Raw genomic sequence first — 23,164 nt, 5'->3', positions numbered from 1 at the left:
ATAAGTAATAGAGGAATACGACGGTCAGCTAAACCTGGCAGCCTCGCTGACCGTACTCTTTGTTAATTTCTGCATGGTAACAACCTGGTGTTAATCTGTCTTCACCTAAACAAAAGGTTTCTGACCCCGGCACCTGACCGCTGAGGTCGACTTGAAGAAACGCTGAGCGGATTAAGTCCCTTTTGTTTTGCTTTGCTGTTGCCACAAGTTAGCAGGGCGCTCCTAAAGAAAGGCAGCAGATGCAAGGGAGCTGCCTTTTCTTTCTTTTCATGAGACCGGGACACGGCGGCTGTGTGCGTTATGTGCATCCGCACGGAGGGAGATGAGGTAAAGGAAGTTAAGCTGAAAGAGCTGTGTTTTCAAATCCAGATCGAGGAGCTTGAAATGTCCGTCGTGTCCGACTGTCTGGAGTGCATCAGAATGGGGAAAGGCAGCAGGTATGTTGAGCGTGGGCAGTAGTAAGTCACTTCTTCACAATGACGCTGAGCAGGTGATGAATTGTCTACTGTAGTTAGATGTCAGGAAGCATGTTAATCTGGACACAGGAAACAATTTGCTTTAACCTTTTAAATAGGTTCAAGAGCAGCGTCAGGTCTGTGGGTTTTATAACATGTTGACATAGGCCTACTTTAATGGAGAAGCTGCCCAGAGAGGGAAGCTCTGACGTTTCTGAAGTCTCTCTGCATCAACTTACTGTACAGTACACCTTTGACAGGACATCCTTGCTCTGCAGTTGAGATTAGATAAGTATATTTTTATATGACGCAGGATACCAGGATGACACACATGTAAGAGCTGTAAGTACAACATTGTGTTTGTGTTGTTTCAAGGAGGGGCAGACCTCAGCCCAACCTTTAACTAGCAAAGCATTGGTAGAGGTTGTTTTTGTTTGAGGAGGGGGGGGGGGGTCAGGAAGAGACAGACTGGGAGGAAGTGGTGAGTGTCTGGGTGAGGAGTCTCCTCTGAGGTGGGCTCAGCAAGGACTTAGAAGAAGCTCTCACGCAGCCTGTTGGAGGCTCGATGCTGCTAACCCCCCACCCAACCATTTGCTTTGATGGTTGACATCATCAAACCTCAAGTGAAAAACATGTGATGAGAAAATGTGTGAGCAGTTCGTTTTCGTGTGATCTGAACTCAAATCGTGATTCAATTTTAAAATATTATATTTATGACATTATGTCTTAAAAACTAGTTATACATCTGTAAGAGAGAAGTAGGGTGTTGTGAGTTAAAGTTTAATGTCAGTCAGATGGAGTTCAGCTATTGAAGTTTTGTTTTTAAACTTTAAAACTGCTTCCTGCACGTACACTTGATGGCAGTCTTCTTTATTTGCAGTACTTAATATGTGAACCATGCGCATCCTTGCATGACTGGATTTGTTTTACAATGTGATGTAATCCCACTGTTTCACTCTCTTCTCTTTTTTTTTCCGATACCGGTGGCTTCCAGCCGACAAAAAGTGCTGATCCTATTTTTTTAGGAAGGGCGTGGAGGCCGTAAAATGGTATTCCTCGCCACAGACACATCTGAGTTTACTTTGTGTTCATGGTTGGATGTGAGGGTAAATATGGAGTCCCTTAGGCCTCAGTCACGACAGACAGGAAATGCTCAGTCCTATTTTGGATTTATAGTTCTAGTGTCTGCTTTCATAGAGTCTGGACTCTCTGTTTGACATATGCTGCTTCTGTCAGTTATATTTGTGACTTACAGTTTGGAGGTTTGAGAGGAGCTGGTGTAATCATTCAGTCATTCAAGTGATCTGTCAGGTTTATTGGCCTGATCCTCCATGATTTCCCACTATGAATAATGTCACTGTGTGTGTTTTTCTAATTTTAGGACGGGACATTTCTGAAATGTTGTTATACTGACAATAAGACTTGAATTATGTAATATTGAGTTATTCATACAGGAAATAATACTGTTTATAGCCTTGTCTTTTCCTCACAGAAGTTCCTCTTCCAGTTTAGATCATGATCTGTCTCCCAGTTTCCAGTTCCTTTAATTTTTTTCCCCTCATGTCATCATCAGAGCTGCAATTATTAGCCAATAAGCTGATGAACAAATAAGTAATCGGCAACTATTTAGATCATAAATTCATTTTTTTGATTTAGTTTTGTTAGATTGTTTTAGAAAACGGACAAACTTTCCTGGGTTTGGGAAAGCAGGATGGATAACCCTATTTTCTGACATTTGGGAAGCATTTATTTGAGAAAGCTGTAGTTCTCACACTTACAGAGCAGGATAAACGTTAAATGAAAGGTCACAGAGACTTGAATCAAATAGCCATACACAATACAAGTGGTAGCTACTTTTCGCATTGCAGCCTAATTTCCTATTCCAGCTCTTTTGTGTGCACAGCTGGCTTAACAGAGTAACACATACAAAAGGCTCTTTCTCTTTTATCTCCCTTGATCAGATGTTGTGCCTCATTTCATGTCGTGCATATCACACGACTCCTCGATTGTGTAAACAAAGTTGTTAAAAATGAACTTATGAGATCATACGATAGTTGTCACTTCTCACACTTAGTCACCACACTTCTCTTTGCAGGATGGAGTCGTCATGTCTGGACCTGGCTCTGGAGGGTGAGCGGCTCTGTAAGGCTGGAGACTATCGTGCCGGTGTGTCTTTCTTTGAGTCCGCCATCCAGGTTGGAACGGAGGACCTCCAGATCCTCAGTGCCATCTACAGCCAGCTGGGAAATGCCTACTTTCACCTGCAGGAGTATAACAAAGCCCTGGAGTACCATCGGCATGACCTCACACTTACCAGGTAAACGCTTCCACAAGCCTAATGGGAACTTGTTGCAAAGCCGCAATTTAACATAAAACAATATTCTAAACAAATACGTAAACTTTTAATCACCTCCATTTCCCTCCATGAGTAAATTGCTCAACACTCAATTATATTGCTCCTTGCAGTTGTGCATTACTGTCTTGCCTCTTGTGTTTCCATGCTAATACACTTCAGTAATCCAGCAATATTCCAGTCTAATTATTTCCTGCTGCGTCTTTTCTCCTTTGCAATCCCAGAACGATTGGAGATGAACTTGGTGAGGCCAAAGCCAGTGGGAACCTTGGGAACACATTAAAGCTTTTAGGGCGGTATGATGAAGCAGTGGTTTGTTGCCAAAGACATTTGGAAATCACAAGAGCCATATATGATAAGGTGGGTTATGTTTTAGTAATATTTAGAAGTACAGGATGGAGCAATTCAGGGTTGGGCAACTACATTTCCATGAGTTATTTTGTTTTGGCAACCTTAGAATAAATGATTTTTCACTGTTCTGTAAATAAAAAGTTAATTTTGAGACTAAAAGGCTCATTTGCTTTGATTAGAGTAAATGAATACCAATTTGTTACATAACATGCTCTGCAGCCACAGAGCAGTTTGGGTATGCTCGCTGTCTGCCGAGCACCAACGTCTAGAATAGTTTTGCCGTCCACCCCCATGCAAACAAGCAGGTCTGGTGTCAGTGTATTTTAAGTATGTAATTACAACAGTGGTCATTGTGGTTTCCATCTGGGTAAATGTTGTGTGCGTGCCGCAGGTTGGCCAGGCTCGGGCGCTGTACAATTTCGGGAACGTTTACCACGCCAAGGGCAAGAGCATCTGCTGGAGTGGAGCGGAGCCAGGAGAGTTCCCAGAGGAGGCCAGGGTAGCCCTGAGGAAAGCTGCTCAGTACTATGAGTGAGTTGATACTACTGTTTATGTCAAAATACAACAAAGTCAATATTTTGGAAGCCCTGAGGAATGATACAAGTCGACTAGTAGTGATAGAGTCAAGTTTGATGGGGAGCATACATCAGTCCGACTGCCCAAAAGTCTGACAGCTCATTTCTCCGACTACCCATTCTACAGTGTTAAGGTTAAGGGTTAGGGCTACTTAAGTCGGAGAAATGGGAGGTCGGACTAATGGACGCAAAAATAAAGAAATGTATGGTCGGAGAAATGGGTAGTCGGACAGATGTCATGCGCCCAAGTTTGATGACCACTACCTGGTTCTAAGGTGCGTAAAATGTTAGCCAACTGTTTCAGATGTACTGGATGCTGTGTAATGTTTATATCGAATAATACACTACTCACAAAAAGTTAGGGATATTTGACAAGAATATCCCTATAAAAAGTTCATGCTAGAGTGATATTCTATCATGAAAGCCTTTTAAGTAGAATGATGCAATGGCAATTTCTTTATCTCAAACAAAAGCTAACAACAGTGGTGGCTATAGCACAACAAAAATCTCAATGTCTCAATAACTTGATCAATTTGATCGAAGTGTTGTCTTGGTCTCATGATAAATTTTAACATCATGGAGAGGAGAGGGAGAGAGAAGAGGGCTGTATACAAATTGTCATTGAACCAGAACATTTAGTGGTTCAATGACAACTGAACCACTAAATCAGACGGTGCTTGTGATTTTTCTGGTTAATCACCTTGTGAGAGAACAGCATGTTATTCAATAAGTACTGAAACATTGAACAATTGGACATGTGCATTCAAAAGTGTAGAGTAGGTTAAATTAAGTTCACCTATAAAGGTTATAGTGTATTTTAGGTGCATTCAAATTCAAATTTTTAATCTGAAACTTTGAGACTTTATGAACATTAATTTCATAAGTTGTTTTGCACGGCCACTGACTGGTGGATGCATGAAATATTATATTGTTTTTTTATGTGCTTCAAGATTCAAGAGAGAAGATTTCTTTGTCATTTTTATGAAGTGCAACCAGTGTTATATTGTTTAGTAAATGCAGTACACTCTGCAAGCACTTTATTACGCACCGTGCCAATGTATTGCTGTGGCCTCGTTTCACTCAACAGTCTCACTTCCTTCCCTGACATTGAGTCCACAAGTTGCTTGAAACTTTCTATTGTCAGTAGGAGATGACTTTTTTTCTTTGTGACCTGCTGGGAGGAGCCATTAGCAGATAGTAAATAGTGGCCATAAATGGATGCACATGATTAGTCAAAATACTCACATAGGGTGTGACATTCAAACTGCGATTAATTGGTATTAAGAGGCTCAAGGTGTGCCAAGAAAACATCCTCTACACCATTACACCAGCAGGCAGCAGCCTTGATTGTTGACACAAGGAAGGTCCAGTGATTCATGCCGTTGATGCCAAATTCTGCAACTCGGTAGAAATCCATATTCATGAGACCAGGCCACATTTCTCCTGTCGACTTTTGATGAAGCTGGTCCACTGCAGCCTCAGTTCTTGGCTGACGGGATCAGATCCCAGTGTGGTCCTCTGCTGTTGTAGCACATCCGCCGCAAGGTTTGATGTTGTTTTCTGCTCAGCACAGTTGTAAATGTTACGATGTTACTCCATTTACTTAATCCCTTTTTGTCAGCTCATCAGTCTGGCTATTCTCCTCTGAGTTCTCCCATTTAACAAGGCGTTTCCCGTCTGCAAAACTACTGCCCGCTCTTTTACTTTTATTTGTTTTGTTTTGTTTTTCACAAACTCCAGAGACTGTTGTGTTTGAACCCCCAGAGACCGGCAATTTCAGAAATACTTCTACTTAAACATCTGGCACTGGCATCAGGCCACAGTCGAAGTCACTGAGATCACGTTTTTCCCATCCTGATGTTAAAATGAACTTTAGCTGAAACTCTTGACCTCTGTTTGTGTGACTTTAACTGCTGCCTAATGATTGGCTGACTGGTTACTGCCATGAATACAGGCGCTTTCATTAAAGTGCTGGATGTGTGTGCAATATTAATTGTAAAAGTTCAATATTAGAGGTTTAAGTTTCTCAGTTTTCATCACATGACCTCACTATTTAACTTGCTAATATGCTAACACAGTGGGTTTGCTGTTGTGGATGGCAGACTGATCTTTCTACTGACTCTGTCCCAGTTGATGCTGTTGGTTTTCAGATCAAAATCTGTCACAATTTAATTCTAAATAAACTCCATCATTCCCATTTTAAATGTAACCAATGATGCTCTGTTGAAACCTATAATCCTTACATTTGCTAGAATATAGAAAATATGTAGGCCACTTCATTATTTGCATGGGAGCTAAGGGAAACCTTTTGTGTTGCATAACCTGAGAAATCATCCTGAGTGTTTGAAAATGTATCAGATTTCATCAGTTTGTTTGTTTTTTTTCTTTCTCAAAGAGCAAACCTGGCCTTGGTGAAGGACTTGGGTGATCGGGCGGCCCAGGGTCGGACCTATGGGAACCTTGGGAATACTTACTATCTACTGGGAGACTGGGAAACTGCAGTAGATGCACATGAAAAGGTAGGAGGCAAACTTCACCCCAACTTACACGCCTTTTTAAAGTTTTAAAGTTTTGAAAGCCTTTTTTCTCATTGCTTGTCTCATGTCTGTGAAGGCTGTGCTCCTTGTTACCTCAAAGTGTTGTGCTGTTAATCCTGATGTCCACCTACTGTTTGTCATGTTTGGCAGCGGCTACTCATCGCTAAAGAGTTTGGGGATAAGTCTGCTGAGAGGAGAGCCCATTGTAACCTTGGCAACGCTCACATATTCCTGAACCAGTTTGAAGTGGCAGCGGGTCATTACAAGTGAGTAAATCTGAGGCCTCTTTAACCTCATAGTGGACGCTTACAGACGGCTCTGCTGATGATGCTGTTGACTTTCATTTCATCATCACTGTCTGTCACACTGATACTGTTTTCTGTTTTCTTTGCACTGTGAAAGCTTCAGTGATATAAGCTTGGAAATTTGATTACACTGAATATAAAAACCATAAATCAATTAGAGAAAATCAGATTAAATTTGAAAGACCTGCACTTGGAAGATATGCATCACAACAGCTCCGTTGTGTTGGCAACAATTTAGTTTAAGGGCCTCAAATGTAGAATTTATTAACAGCTGATAAACATCACCACACAGATGACCCATAGAGATACTTACAACTACTTTCCCAGTGAGTTGTACTGTAAACCATCTATTAAATGTTTGTCTGCTGCTTTCAAATGTGATTTAGGAGGTGATAGGAATTAAAACCAAACAGAAGGTTTTGAATGCAACACAGGTTTTATAACAACCACAGACCGCAGAGTTCTCAATCCCTCTCTCCAGCTATTTTTTCCAAGAAGCTCTTGGAAAGAGAGCAGATAACCATCATTCTCCTGCACCCACCCCAGACATTCTTTGACCTTCTTCCTCCTCCTCCTCCTCTGTTTTTTGCCCCCAGGAGGACTTTGCAGCTGGCCAGGCTTTTGAAGGACAGAGCAGTGGAGGCCCAGGCCTGTTACAGCCTGGGCAACACCTACACACTACTGCGGGACTATGATAGAGCCATTGATTACCACCTCAAACATCTGGTCATCGCCCAGGACCTTACTGACAGGTATCGGCTATAAAAGCTCATTTTTGTTGCAAAAGTCTCCTGTGAAGTCAAAAGGGCCCTGGTGCAGTTTGAATGTGGGTGGTCCCTGAACTAATCATTGGCTGAAATTTGGTGGTTTTACTGCTCACACCAATCAAGCTACAGTAAAGTGCAAAGAAACTGGAAACCAGACAAAGTCACAAGGAAACCATTAAGCTACAGTTGCCACAGTGTTGTCTTTGGAAAAGGATAGCGAAAGCAAATTCACAACAGGTCAGTGTTAGGCATAAAACAGGACTTTTTTCTTTCTCATTTTCATCCAAAAACATGATCTTCTTTTTCCACAATTAAAACATGACTCCAGCCTGCTCACACAAACGAATATAGAAAGTCCTGACTGAACTGACATGATCGAACAATGTGTCAGCATGAAAACTGCAACCTTTTTTCTTTCGCTTTACAGATGTAAGTCAGAGAATATGGGCTTGTCCTTTACTGCAGCTGTGCTGACAAAGCAGTGCTGTATTTTCTGTTGTAGGCGTATTTTGCTATTTTGAAAGTCTTAGGAAAAACTTGCACAGCCTTGTCATTTACACTAAGTCATGTAAAAGGCATAAAATGGGATGTAACAGGAGGGATGAAGGGACAGTGCTCAAAATCCCATAACTATTGGTTTCGAAAGAAACGGGATTCTTATAGAAAACAATGTGATTTGATTGTTTTTACATGAATAGATGTGATGCAGACCAATTGTTGTTGCAGAATAGCCATAAGGTCATAAGGTTTTGACAGTTTGTCAAATGCCCTTCCCATTCTTGCGTAATCTCATTTTAAGCTGCCCGGCCTGTTTTTCCTCCATGTGTCATTGCAGAGTCGGAGAAGGAAGAGCTTACTGGAGTCTAGGAAATGCCCACACTGCCCTGGGGAATCACCAGCAAGCAATGTACTTTGCTGAGAAACATCTGGAAATTGCCAAAGAGGTGACTGTTTACTGTTTACCTCCTCTCCCAGAGTCTAATCTGCAGTTGGGTGACACTCCCATCTACTGGTTGTATGATGAACCGCAGTTCCATTTGTGTGCATGCAATAAGATTTTTTACAGCACCCATGCAAAACAAATCCCAATTAGCAATAATATGTTTTGTCTGTATTAATTTATTTGCTTTAATTAGGTTTTATTTACATTTTGATGTTTCCAATGGTTCAGACTGGAGACAAAAGCAGTGAGGTCACAGCCCGGATGAACTTGTCAGATCTCCGTCTGGTTGTGGGTCTGAAGTCCAACTACAACATCCACCCCAGCATCTTCCACAATACAAATACGAATAGCTCCTCTCTGCCAGTGAGCTACCAGGGTTACCCAAACCTCCAAGGTAAACACTCAGAATAATCTGTTATTCTCACATCACTGACAAATCAATAGTTGCAATCATTTTTTAATACAAGTATAGCTGCATCTTTAGCAGCCTCAAGAACAGCCAAATGATCTTTATTTTCTTAAAGCACTTATTTCCAGATGGAAAACTAATTTTACTGAGAAAGAATCTCTGTTGTGATGCTTTGTTTTCCTCTGAGCCATAGTTGTGAAAGTGCTGTATAAATATTTTAAACATGTGGCCACGCTGTTGAATTTTCTATCTTTGTTTCAGGGATGAAGTCTCCTCCGAGGACGAAAGGCAGTGCAGAGAACCTGCAGCTGACTCCAAGTCCTGACAAAAAACAAACAGGAGAGTCACCAGCACACCCAGTACGTACAGTGAAAAACAACTTCATAAAGCACAAACACTTCTGATGTGAAGTGTGCTGTGTGTGTGTTTTCTTTTTATCCTGGTACCTTTAAACCCAGTGGGAGTTGCTCACTCTGTTTTCAGAACCTCTTGAACAAATGAAGTGGTTCTGTAGTGGTTTACATTGCAAACATACAAATGTCCCCCCTTTTTTTAACTTAAAATTCAAGTATGTAGCTTGCTCTGCTCCACTTCCAATGCAGTCCATTTTATTTATAAAGCACGATTTAAATAAACATAAAGGTTTCCAAAGTGCTGTACAGTAAAATAAAAACCTAAAACATACTAAAAAGGCAAAATTTCAAAAGATAAAAAAAAGAACACAATAAAACATAATAGACTGTCCACCCCAGGTAAAATATCTGTGCACATAAAAATCATCAACCTATGTAGTGTAAAAAGCCAAAGAAAACTTGCCAATTAAAAAAAAAAATGCTATTCTCTTATATTTTAAAATTATAAATGTGTTCAGATTTATTGTTGTGTAAATATGAATGTAATTAATAATATATTTGTATTTATAATGCAGTTGAAATACCCTCTTTGTCCTTAGGACCCGTTCACCGAGCCTTTACTGTTAACATATGGAAAACATTCAGCGTCTAACATGAATCCGTCAGTGATCTGTCTGTTTGCACTGTGAACACACAGGACTGGGAGGAGGACGTGTTCCCTGGGTCGTCGAAAAGAAACACAATCAAAGCTTCCACTAAGCTTTTCCTCTTCCACCGACTGAAAAGCAAAAAGAACAAGACCAACAAATCCTCTCCGAAAGACCAACATGAAAACCGCACTGAGGACAAGACTCAAGAGCTGGACACGCCACTGTCTATTAAGGTATTTCTAAATATGGTAGATCGCTCCTGTCCACTCAAACCATCCCTGGAACCTACAATAGTCATTGGGCATTGGGCAATGATTTATTCAACCTCAAGAAGAAGTTAAACATGTATCTTATAACACAGTCTCAGCCCAGACATACAATGTCACCACTGTGGGAGGAAATAATGTGGTGTGGAAATAAAGTGGGCTGGTCATCTCTGACTCATGTCTCCCAAATAAATGTCCAGCTCCAGTGCATGTGAAGGAAAGTCAAGTCAGTTTCAAAATTATTAATTTTTTTATCAGATTAATCTGAATTTATCAGTTTTGGATACCAGTCTATAGGCTACACTGATAAAAATGATGAATGTCCTGTAACTTTAAGAGAAACTTAAGAAACTCTACATACCTTTTACTTCTTCAAGTTAATGTTCATTAGACTCTTTTTTCAGTTTAATTGAATAAGATGAAGAGGAGATGTCTGTTTGGCAAAATATCTGCAACCTTGTAAATTGTTGCTGTGTTGTGCTTCATGTTTTGAATATTTTGAATTAGTTGCTGAGAGAATGAATAAGGTAAATGCAATTAGTCAAATTTAATCAGGATGGCAGCAAACCTTTCTTTTCAAGATTGGCAATTGTTCTTTTTCACTTATTTTTAATAAACAAAATCTCAGAAACTCAAAATTCACAATGCAATATCCTTGAGCACAATGTAACATACTTTGAATTTTCATTAGTATGAACACGAATGTTTGCCTTTATGTCCCTGTCCTCACTGTTTTTCATTTGTTTTCTGTATTTTAGTTGTTTTTGACGTTATTAAGTCGATCTGTTTCGCTGTTTCACAGGTGTTTTGTTTTTTTCTCTTCATTTTAATAGCCAGGATCACGGGACACTATTGGAGAGGACGGGTTTTTTGACCTCCTCTCTCGTTTCCAAGGCAACAGAATGGACGACCAAAGGTGCTCTCTACTGGATGGCCAGAGCCATCTCCCTGCCCATTTGTCTCCCTCCTCCACCCCACCTGTAGCTGAAAAGAAATGTGAGTGGGCTCCCTCGTGTTTTCATCTCTGTGTTCACACCATATCCACATATCAGAAAAACCTAAATTATACATATAAAGGCGTTTCAATGAGCTGATCATATCCGACTGGATGGCCGGTCATTTACCACCACTGCCTCCTTTTATGGTGTGAATGCAGTTTATCCATAAATGTGTCCTTTACATATTAAAGGAATAGTTCACCAAAAAATGAAATTCAGTCATTGCTGTGACTCACCCTCATGCTGATGAATACTCCAGAGTAGTTTTTTATTCTTTAAAGTGCATCTGGAGACCCGGGAGGGGGGTTCAAAAGACAAACCGACACAAAAACGTCCATAAAACTACAAAAAAAACCTGATATTCCTCCATGCTCCTCGTCCGCTGCAATCCAAGTGTCCTGAAGGGATATAGTCCAGAGTTTACTTGAAACAACGTCATTTAGGACATTTTTACAGCCTAAACAGTCCTGTATTGAATTTGCCTGGTGCATGCTCTCACGTTCACACGATGCACTCGATGCAAAAGTGCATCGTGCCTGACACAAAAAGGTCCATAAAACTACACAAAAACCTTGAAATATTCCTCCACACTGCTCGGTCGCTGCAATCCAAGTGTCCTGAAGGGATATAGTCCAGAGTTTACCCGAAACAACATAATTTAGGCAAGTCTGGTCACGTCCGTGTGAACGCGAGAGCGCGCACTGCGCACCAGGCAGGTTTAGTTTTATGGACATTTTTGTGTCGGGCCCTATTACTCTCATATAATGATTTGAACGCCCCTCCCGGGTCTCCAGATGCACTTTGAGGAATAAAAAACTACTCCGGAGTATTCATCAGCATGAGTGTGAGTCAACAATGACTGAATTTCATTTTTTTTGGGTGAACTATTCCTTTAAATGTTGTGAAAATGACTTGAAATAATGCTCCATCTGAAATGCTTTGAGAATCACTCTCCCCTTACAGCCTTGACAGTTTCATCTTTTCACAGAGCAACAACAGCCTCCATGGAACTACTTTTGATACTTACTTTCCAAATATCTGTAATTGTTTCATTCCTCTGTAAAGGTCACAAATCCCTCCAGGAGTTGTGCTCCAGGCATTTTTTCATAACCATTTGTCAAGTCTGTGGGGAGTGTTTGACACTCAGAGGGCAGATTCTGGGCGGAGAGCTGCTTCAAGTTTCATAAAAAGACATCTCATCTTTTTCAAACTTTTTTTTTTCTTCTCTTTTTTTTGTATTTACCCTTTTTTTTAACAAAATCAAATGCCGGAAAGATGAGAAAAGGGCAGAACTCGCCATCCCTGGCCCGATCCGATGTTTTCCATATGTTACAAATCACCCAGATAACGATTATCTTTGTTTCTAGCTATTTCGGAGTGCGAAACACCATTGCAGGATCCTGGTCATTTCCTGGAGCTGCTGGCCAGCTCCCAGGCCCGTCGTCTGGACGACCAGCGAGTCAGCTTGAACCATTTTCCTGGCTTACGTCTCAGCACCTCCAGCCCGCCGCGTACACCCTCCACCTCCAGCACAGATCAAGTCCCCCCACAAGGTGGTGAAACGATATGAGACAGTTCCCAGTTTCATCATCATCTCCACCTCGGTATCGCTGCTCACACCGTCTCTTCTGCTTGTTTCTCTCTTTTTTTTTTTTCCTCCAGCCCCAATCTCCAGTACAGATATCCCTCACACACCCTCCCTGTACAGTCGCCTCGAGGCCAGCACTGAGCAGCCTGAGGGGGATGAGGTCTTCTTCGACATGCTAGTGAAGTGCCAGGTGAGGAAAATAAATCTAGTGTATCACATAGTTTCCCGCAATAAAAATAAAGATTTCAGTAATGTTTGTTTTTACTGGTCTATAATTTCCAAGAGGTCCCCTCGAAATAGCAGCTTAATTTGTTGACATTTATGGGGAGAAACACAAATTTAATTTGAAGACCTGATCCATTAAAAGCTAAATAAATTTTAATTTAGTCTTAATTCATGACTATAAACGTAACTCTAAGTGCGTGTTGATGCCCAGATTTTATATTTTTCCATGTTAACATGACCTGCTGTGCACTGACTAAAAGACTCCAGTTTACACTAAATATTCAATTATTGGAAGTGCACCAGTTGAACACAGTCTCTATTTTCCCTCTAATTAAAAACACATTACACGATGCTTTCCAGGACATTTCTCTGGTATTTTTGGGTGAAATTTAAAACCTGTGAAATGAAGCTTATCTAGATTCTCCTCAGCCACTACTCTGAAAGTTGTACACTCTCATTGGAGCAATAAATCCACCGATTGAAAATCTTTCTTTTCTTTAGACAGTGAGACATTTGAGTATTGGCAGAATTTCTGCACTTCCCCGACAACCAGGTGAAAACACAGAGTTTTTCCTGAAAACACTCAGTCAATTACATGTAAACAAGGCCGACACAGAATCAGTCACCGTGATCACCGTCTGGCTCATTACGGCGCACGGCTTGCTGTGGTGTGTGTGACATCAGCACAGGCAGCGATAATCTCATCAGATCAAGTGGCCACAGTTTACAGAGCCAGGTGCTGCAGCTCAGTGGCATGATGGGAAACGACTTACTTTAACCTGAGCCAAGTGCTCAATTATTTGATCAACAAGATTCTGCTTCACATGAACGCTTACAGTTTCTGCACCGTTAACTCAAGTTATTCACAGCTTAATTTGAGTTATGGAGATTTGTTCTTTGAATGGAATAACTGAATCAAGACAAGGATTTCAATTCAAATGTTTAAACTATTATACACAGTGTGGCAACAACAGGCCTCATTTGATCAAGACTCTGAGATTGTGCAGTATTTGTAGTTTATCATAAAATAAATGCACACATTGAAGTATTCTGTTAATTAAGGCTTATGTTGTAAAGTTTTGTTCCTGTCTTTAAAGAAATAGCTTTTAAATTGTCTCATTTATTCTTACAGTCAATGATTTTTTTTATAATTGTGTACTCTATAAAATGCCAGAAACTATGGAAAATATTTTACATTTATTTTAAAAGTTATATTCAAACTATTTTGTTTGATAAATGGTGCAATACCCAAATGTTTTCCATTTACTTTGATATAAAAAGCTATAAACTGTCACACTTCAGAAGCAGAAACTATTGAGTTTTCTGCTTGATATAATAAACCATAAAATAGTTGCTACAGTATCTTTAATTTATCTTATCATTTCATCCCCTCAGCAGATCCATTCATGGCTTCTTGCATCAGTCAATATCACATTAATTTCAATCTCTCCACTGTTTCAGGGCTCCAGACTTAATGACCAGAGGTGCGCTGCTCCGCCCTCCAAGACTAAAGGACCAACCGTTCCAGACGAGGACTTTTTCAGTCTCATCCTGCGTTCCCAGTCCAACAGGATGGAGGAGCAGCGAGTCGTGCCGCCCCCTGCTGTTACCCAGTCCAAACCAGACTGACTCCATGCAGTGACTTCTCTACTTATCTCAGGATATCAGGCAAACTAACCACATTTTTTCCCCTTCTTTTGTTAAATCTAGACTTTTTTTTTTTTTTTAAAGAAACAAGACACTTGATCCCTGCCTTTTGGGATTATCATGAGAACATTCCTATGAGACTGCCAAGAAGACAAGAAGGGATTGTTTAAAAAAAAAAAAAAACTGAACTGGTCATTGTGACTGTAAAATCGTGGGAAATATAGATAGATACCTGACAGGGTGCTGTGGAGACCCCTGCAGGCTGCGGTTATGAGAGACCTCAGTCCTGATGTCTGTCTGTTCTGGAGGCTTGCATCAAGTCACTCATACAAACTACGGGTTGCTGTTGTTCAGTTGCTTGGACTACCCGAAGGACAAAAAAGCCAAACTGAAGGGATTTTCTGCTTCTCGATGATGGACCTAACTCGGTTAACCAAAGTGGACACATTTCAAGGCCTGTGCTTCCATTAACAGTGGTATATCTAGGTTGGAAATAATCTCATACCTCTAAGAATAACTCATCTCTGGCTCCACTAGTCATCGGTAGAGCAGTAGCAATGGATGTGAATGGATATTACCTTTTTTTAAAATAGTGGATTTTACATGGCTAAACGGTTGCACAGGTGGAATATTACTACCATGAACTGAAATGGGATTTTTCTTCTTTTTAACAGTGATTAACATGTGAGCAAAAAAAAACAAAAAACAACAGCAAATGTAATTTTAGCTTTTTATATGAACACATTTCTCCTGTTTGGGAGAAAATAAATTCTCATGAATTTACAAAACATTTATTGAACCTTGCGTCATTAACTTCAGTTTACAGCTTTGGGAATTTTCCACGGGAGATGCTTTTCAAAAGCAATTCCATCTCACATTTCAGTGTCAGTTTTTTGTTCATCTACAAATCAATATGTTAAAGTGTATTTACAAAGTGCTTTCTCCATTAGTGCATCATAGAGACCGGACTTCAGAGTCTCAGTTCCTTCAGCTCAAACCTTTATGATCACAGGGATTCAGTCTTGTACAGCAACGAGAAGTTCTCCCGCATTAAATCAATCACCTGAGTAAACGTATTGGTAAAGAGAAAAGATTTAAAACCCTCTCCCCTGCTGAATTTAACAGCATAAGAGGGCCGCTCATTGTTCGGTTATGGTTTATACAGTACAATTTTTCAATATCTAGACATTAAAGACCTGCTACGCCTCTGAAGTCAGCCTCTCTTCTTGTGGCTCCCTGCACCTGAAAGGAGAAATTGGCTCAACTTAGATTCTATTCAAGATGTTATATCAAGTGACTGCACAGAGAATTAAAAAGTGCTTTGACACATTGCACTTGAATCTCCTGTTTTATGTTGAAATACGAGATCCCTAACGCAGATTACCTTACCATAGTCAAAGCTGTTTTATCACACACAAAAAAAAGGGATAAGCGTCTCAGGAGTAACATGGAGCGGACGTCTGGTCTTACCTGTTGATGCAGCAGTTGAAGAAGCAGCTTTTCTTCTTCTCAAGTCGGTACAGGCCAGAGTTTGGCAGGTCTTTACACACCGACAGGAATTTCTGCAGATCTGACGTTGGGATCCCACTCTGCTGCTGTTGCTACATTAAACAAAGTGACAATTGATCGTTTCAGCCTCAACATATTGAATAAAAACCATAACAGAAAATAAAAATTACCACTGACTGGCATTTACTGTACCTTGATGGTGTCGTAGGTGTCGGTGATGATGGTGATGAAAAGGCTGAGGATCATGTAGATGAAGAGCGAGACAAAGCTGTAGAGGTAAACTCTGCTGAAAACCCACACCAGGCTGCTCTTCTGCTTCATGTTCTTGAAGGTGGGATACATGTCGTCTCCGTTGATGAGAGAAAACAGACACTCTGACACCGTGTTCAACGTCCGGAACTAAAACAAAAATGTTTAAAAAAAAAAAGTTAGATCAGAGGTGTGAACATTATTTTCTTCAGTATTATATTTTGAGTTTAAAACATTTTCTTTGTGTAATGTAACCGCTCCTTGCCTTCTCATGATATGGACCAATGACGATCCAGCCACAAAAGCAATAACTCAGATAGACGATTCCAGCACAGCAGATGAAACGGATAACATTTGGGAAAGCTGCCCTGAGTGTCAGGATGAGAATCTGAAAATAGCCACACAACACATGGTAACGGAGCTGAAAACTATTCCCCAAAGACCAGTATCTGGAAACCTCATGAAAGAATATTGTTTTAGGTAATTAGCTGCAATCATCCTGAATAAATCTATTTCAAATTTCATTGTATATAAGGATCTATTTATTTATGTGACAGCAAGATTAATGGCTCCATAACAAATGTAGAAAATATTACAATCCCTTGTATTTTATGCACTAAATAATGGATTACACTGAATAAGGGCATCTTCAAGAGGAGATGTTTGTGTACATAAAGCTAAAGCAATAAAACCATCATAGGATTATAAATGCATCACATTTGACAAATGATTTACTCGTCTCACATTATATTTGGAAAAGTATCCCATGTAGCGGATGACCCCGATCCAGACAAACATGGTGCCTGTGCCGAGGAAGATGCTGCAAACGTCGTAGCTTGTGAGGACCTACAGTAGAAGAAACAGAGCATCAACAACACATGTACTGTAGGCAGCAGCTGACATGAACCACTCTCAGTGATCAAACCCTCCATTACCTTAGTCTGGATCTCTATCTTCATAATTGAGCCAATGATGGTCAGGGTGTCGCTGACAATGATCAGGATGTACCAACCGTTCACAAACTCCAACTTGTCTGACATTGACACTTCTTTATTGCAGTGAGTTTTGCAGTAGAGTGTGTACTCCTGTTGAAAACAGAAGAAATCCACGTTGTTAGAAAGTGGTTCGAGAAACCTTTTCACATCAAGGCCCCTAAATGGACACACATACGTTTTTTCTTATTATTTTATCCATCTCTGAAAGAAAAATCACAACTTTTGATCAAACAAACCAGAACAGGTTAAATACAATACGTATACAATACATATTTATTTATATAGCACATTTAAAAATACAACCCAAGTTGTCCAAAGTGCTGTACCATAAAACACATAAGTATAAAGCTAAATGGGATACAGGTAATGTACACTAAAACCATGCAATTAAACAATAAAACAAAAGTGAAGACATATAAAACCTAACTAAAATGCCAAGGAAAAGAGATGAGTTTTTAATAGAGACTTAAAGTGCTTTGTGCAGTCCTAATCTGCAGAGGTAGGCTGTTCCATAGTGTCGGGGCTCTGTCTCTGGTTTTTAGTTTTGCTCTTGGCACAGTTAGGAGCATCTGGTTAGCAGACCAGAATAGATATCTACACTAAAACCAACACTGATATGACAACAATCATAACCACAGCTGCTGTTATGCCCATAAATACTGTACATTTTAATTTAGGACGGGTTAAGTTAAATTAAAAAAGTATTAAGTAAAACTGTGTTGATTACAAGGAGGTATGAGGCTCCACTTTGTTAACCCAAGAATAAACAAGCACACCTTTTTTTAGGTCTGAGTGAACTATTACTAAAACTAAAACAATTACTAGTTTACTTACAAACTGCAGTTGAATCCCATTGATCACTGACCGAACGCAAAGCGTGAAGGAGGTGAGGCATGTCACAATGATGATGCAGTCAAGCAGCAAAGTCAGGTAAATGCTTCTGGGAGCTGTGGGAACAGACACAAAATTAAATGATCCCATCTGATGAAGCAGAATAACTTTCTGTGGAACTGCTGACACAGCAACAGCTAAACAGCACAGATACAAGTCTGAATCCCAGCAACACAGATGACTCCTTTGTGTAATTTAAGATCAAGTTTGGAAAAAGAAAACGTACAAGCTCCAGTTACTTTCCAGTCTTTGCACTCATTGATGTCAACATCCGTTTCCAGGTCGATCTTTATCCTGCCGCTGTGAGCTTGGTTGTCGAAAGTGATCTGTTAAACAGAGAACAGACAACTTTCGCAATAAGCCTTACATTTATGTGGCTGAACCAAAGAGCTAAACATTGACTTGCCAGGACCTAAAGCTAACATTTAACTATGTCAATATCAGGCCCAATGTGCAAACATCCTTCTTGTTAGACTGCTCAGATTGATCTTAAAGGGGTTTATTAAACAAAGAAATTTCTCATAATCAATAAAATGATCAGATGTGTCCAGTCACTGCTTTTAAAAAGACAAACTGTGATGTGATTCACTAGTGTTTACTCAGCCACGAGGAATAACAAGTCAAGTGACGTACAATGACAGTGAAGTCGTAGCAGTCCGGCAGCTCTCGATGTCTCACTGTCTGTAAATTTATGGCCTTAAGAACAAATGTGACTTTGACCAAGAGCATCCTGGGAGATACAGAAAGTACATGTCAAATATAAAACCAAAAGATGTTTTGCACTGTTAATAAGATGCTAGTTAAGTGCTGTGTACAAACCTTTTGAAATACAATTCAAAATCTGGAAGTTCTCGCAATGTCGGGTGATACATCGGATAAACGTCCATACACTCTGTTAAGGCAAGACAAGAAGAAAAAGACAACATTTAAAAAAGTCAAATGTTTTGCCAAATAAACTCATTAAACCTGGTTGAGTGTTGCATTTTCCACACATACTGTACCTCAAACAGTCATTCCTACCTGTTTTCACTTCAACATCAATTTCTAAGGTCTCATTAGCAGGGTAGATGGTACCGTTCCTGTAGTACTGCTGACACAGCAACAGTGGACTGTAGACACGACCAATCTTCTGATACTCATGATTGCCCACTGTGGTGTTGTGCAGGAGTCCAAACTATAGAAATGACCAAATTAAAACCCAGTGTCAAGTTGTTGACAATTGTGCATGGTGGCGGGAAAAGGTGAGCTGCAGCAGATTAAGTTATTTAACTAGCTTTTTTTATGAGAAGTTTATGCAGCCATAGCCAAGTAAATGACAGAATCAAATGACCAAAGAACAAAGTTCAAGCATTATGAGCTCCCATGACAAATTAGAGCTTGTCATGGGAGCTCATAATGTTTTCTAGACATACAAGCATGTAGAATTATAAAATCCTATCAATGATTAACTATAACGCAAGAGCAAAAAGTAAAAACATCCACACCATCATGTCAAATGAACAAAAGAAATCATGACAACTAAATCGAGCATATAAAAGTCATGTTTCCAATTGTAGCATTCATTTACCTGTTTAATGATGTAATCAATGTGATCGTATGTGTCCTGCTGTCTGTAGACAGCATACGTTTCCATGCTTCCGTCGACATAATCTTTCAAGAAAAGGTGCTTAAATGCCATCAGATTTTCCTCCTTGAATGTGACAACCATCTGGTTACTGAGCCCGAAAGACACCAACTGACAGGGGGAAAGGACACTTGTTAACAGGGCGGTGAAACAATGCGGTTGTAGGCTACATCTGTTCAGGTCATGCTTGAGACTCCTACCTGAATAGTAATGATGGCAATTTTAATGATCTGCAGCATGAGTTTCCACGGTTTACGTCCACGAGCGTAATACTTTTCACAGGGGTTCATAAAGTAATACTTGATCTTCCTCCTGAGACACTCCACATTGTCCAGTTCCTCCATACACTGGTGGTCGGCCCAGGGAGGTTGGTCATTTGTTTCATAAACATCGTACAAGTTACTGGAATCCTCCATATCTGAAATTAATATATGTGTGATGATAATAATGAAAGATTTATATGCATTGATTAGCATTAGAAAGAGAGAAATGAAAGACATTTTAGGAAAACATATTTCTAAATGTACCATGAATTTTGCCTTAAAAAACAAAGTGTGAATCAAGATATCGGCTAATAATCAATCACCAACAAGTGTACAACGTAATGCAACAATATACCATTGCCCTACAATAAATGTGTTCTGTTAAAACAGTGTTCAGTTTCTGTTTACACTGTGTCAGGACAATGGTGATTAAACTTCAAGACCTTTGGGTTGTTGTTTTGGGATTTATATTTCTGAAATTGACATAGATAAGAGGAAACAAAACACCTAAGTAAAAAACACTTCTGCTATTATGAAAACCAGTGTACATTAACCCTATTCTTCAACACCTGACAGTGGCAACAAAAACTGAATACTAAAAGCTTATAGGCTTCTACTGCAGGAGTGCTTCACTGAATGTAAGTGCACGTGATACACTAATTATTTCCGGGAAATGTGAAACCTGTTCTTCCTTTTCTTTTCTCTCTGTCCTTTGACGAATTTGTAGGCTATTTGTAATAGTAACTAAAAAACACACAGACAAAGGCTACAAATCTACCTTAATCCCATTTAGCTGTATGGTGAATAGTAGACAGACATACTGAGAAACTGAAAGAGGGAAATGAGGAAACCAAGTCAGGTGTTTATTATTGATGACAGCGCACTTCTGAAACCAGATCAGCCTCCACTATTGTAGCGAAAATATCAGATATAAATTGTTCATCGACCTTTATATTCGGGCCAACACTGCCAGGTTAAAAAAAGAAAAGAAAAATAAGGAAACATGTAAACATGTCAGGTTGCTTACCAAATGTCCAGATTACGATTAATCAATTTGCAGTCCGTGGCACAAGAGCTCAATCCAAATGTCTTCGACTCAATGAAAAGTCATGAATTTGTGTCTAACAATGAGAACTGAGGCATTAAAAGTGTATTAAACGCCCAGATGTGTCTGTATGTGTCGGTAACCTCCTCAAACTGTGTGCCGGGTGTAGTGCAAAGGGCTCAGGTAACTTTTTACGAAGCTACGACGTCATTTCCCAAGCTGCGATCTGATTGGTCCTTTGAAACGTCAATCACACCCGCACCCATTCCGCCCATTCTACTGTTACCCTTGACAACCAAACGAAAGTGTGGAGGAGTTCAAGCTGCTGTAAACTACCGGTAAAATCTATTTATTCATCCATAAAGTGCAGCTCTCCGGTAAAATTGAGTTTATTGATTCACTTTTTGACCAACTTTATAATAATATTTTTAAAAAATAGTCGTTATCGCGGTGCTCTTAAGCCACAGTAAGGTGGCTAAAGAGTAATGTTTGATTACAGTACCGTTAACGTTACTACATTGTTAGCTAGGACGTGCTGTAGTGTGTCTGTAGCTTTGTATTTTGTATACTAGTGCCTGTGACCACCATTAACCTCTGGTTGTTTAACATATTCAGTGATGCAAAGTAATTAAATTACAGCAAATCATACATAAAGTACATTTTTCTTACATCTATACGGTAGTTACATTGTAAACAGTATTTTTAATCGTGGACGTAATGTAAGGCAGTGTTTTACCCTTCTTAGGAGTGATCTGAACACAGTTTATTTGGAAATCTAATAGTTATTAAGTTGTTAAGATAAAATGATCCTTGGTTGCAGCAGCAGACAACAGCAAGTAAATGTAGGACAGACAATGAGTAGCAGATAGCAATAGCAGTAAAAAGAAAGCAGTAGGCCTATTTGTTATAGTAAGTTACCTATGATGAAGACAAAAAATAAATAACAAGAAATAGCCTATATAATACACATTTGAATTATGTTTAGTACTGGGAGCAGCTCTTGTTGTGGAGTCTGACAGCAACAACACAACACAGTAATAACCTGACACATGCGTTGTATGAAGGTAGCTCCATGTAAATAGCTGAAACATTAGCAAATGCACTGTGAATGTGTATAGCAGTCACAAGACATTGTTCAACTTTTTATTAGTTATACAGTACATACCTATGGTACATACAAACAGTTCCTTGCTAATAACAAGGGAATGCAAAATAACAGTGTATTTCTATTATTCCTCCACAAGATGTCGCCACATGCATTGATAATGGCAGTTGCAATGCCTGTCATTTGCCACTTTGTGTAGCCTGTCTAATGAAACATAAATGTCTGTATAAATAGGAAATGCATGTAACTTGGTGTTTTGCTACAGTATTCCATTTTCAGAGAATTGAACATCAACTTTTTTCCCCGGAGGTTAATGAAGCTGCCCCTGGCTAGGAACAAAGATGCCACCTAAGAAAACAAAAGCAGCAGGCAGTGCAGGCAGTAAAGGGAAACATAAAGGTAAGAGTCTATACTAGTTTCAATGCGTTCAAACACGTCGTTGTGTTAAGTAGATTTCTATTACAGCCAAAAAAAAATACAGTGAACTGACCGTTGCTTTCCATTCAGGCACCAAGATCCCATCACCTACTTCTGTAGAAAACCCTGGTAAGCGACAATCAATCACTTTTTTTCTGACTTACAGTACATAGTAGTAGAGGCAATAGTGACATAATCACACTCACATGAATGGAAAAAAACAAAAAAATTAAGTAAAACTGGCGAATAAACTAAAGCTAGATGAGGATGAAGCAAATTTGTATAATCTAAATTGTCATAACCAGGAGTCCTACATAGTTTTTAAATACAATTTCCATTTCAGCATCTTAAATTCATCTTGATCAACTTGTACATTTTGATTAACATTCGTAAAATGCCTGATGTTTCATTAGCTTTATTTGCTGCATGTTTAAATGAAATGTAGAGATTAGAGATCTCTTTGAAGAGTCAGGAAGAAAAAAAAAACTCTCGTGTGATCTTCAGTGTACTGTTGCATAGCCTTTGAGCAGGGTACTCAGCTGTAAGTCCTCATTGTCAAGGTTTGGTTTACATTCAGCATACCAACCCTGAGGCATGCTTCTGGCTAACTGCTGGTCACCTACATGTGTATCTTCTTTGTACTG

General features: G+C 39.6%; 2 protein-coding genes across 2 annotated transcripts; one reads left to right on the top strand and one right to left on the bottom strand.

The window, feature by feature from the left end:
• Positions 1–384: 384 nt before the first annotated feature.
• LOC310985280 (G-protein-signaling modulator 2-like) lies at positions 385–15,131 on the top strand (the record flags this gene model as incomplete). Its single annotated transcript, XM_083970838.1, has 15 exons — positions 385–437; positions 2,551–2,772; positions 3,033–3,168; positions 3,551–3,690; positions 6,130–6,253; positions 6,422–6,537; positions 7,173–7,328; positions 8,179–8,287; positions 8,515–8,680; positions 8,957–9,054; positions 9,746–9,931; positions 10,798–10,960; positions 12,330–12,515; positions 12,625–12,740; positions 14,237–15,131. 15 exons carry the CDS (start codon positions 385–387, stop codon positions 14,402–14,404), a joined length of 2,139 nt encoding a protein of 712 aa, XP_083826964.1. The 3' UTR covers positions 14,405–15,131.
• A 490-nt stretch (positions 15,132–15,621) lies between these two features.
• mcoln3b (mucolipin TRP cation channel 3b) lies at positions 15,622–20,106 on the bottom strand (the record flags this gene model as incomplete). The annotated part of the gene is made up of 13 exons (XM_083969836.1): positions 15,622–15,664; positions 15,893–16,023; positions 16,124–16,330; positions 16,446–16,568; positions 16,925–17,026; positions 17,116–17,265; positions 18,010–18,122; positions 18,293–18,392; positions 18,700–18,796; positions 18,886–18,958; positions 19,087–19,240; positions 19,634–19,801; positions 19,891–20,106. 13 exons carry the CDS (start codon positions 20,104–20,106, stop codon positions 15,622–15,624), a joined length of 1,677 nt encoding a protein of 558 aa, XP_083825962.1.
• Positions 20,107–23,164: the final 3,058 nt, after the last annotated feature.

The sequence above is a fragment of the Trachurus trachurus genome (genome assembly GCF_905171665.1).
Source record: "Trachurus trachurus genome assembly, chromosome: 4".
Taxonomy (NCBI): Eukaryota; Metazoa; Chordata; class Actinopteri; order Carangiformes; family Carangidae; genus Trachurus; species Trachurus trachurus.
The sequence above is the reverse complement of the archived record's forward strand: the minus strand, read 5'-3'. Positions and strand labels throughout refer to the sequence as shown.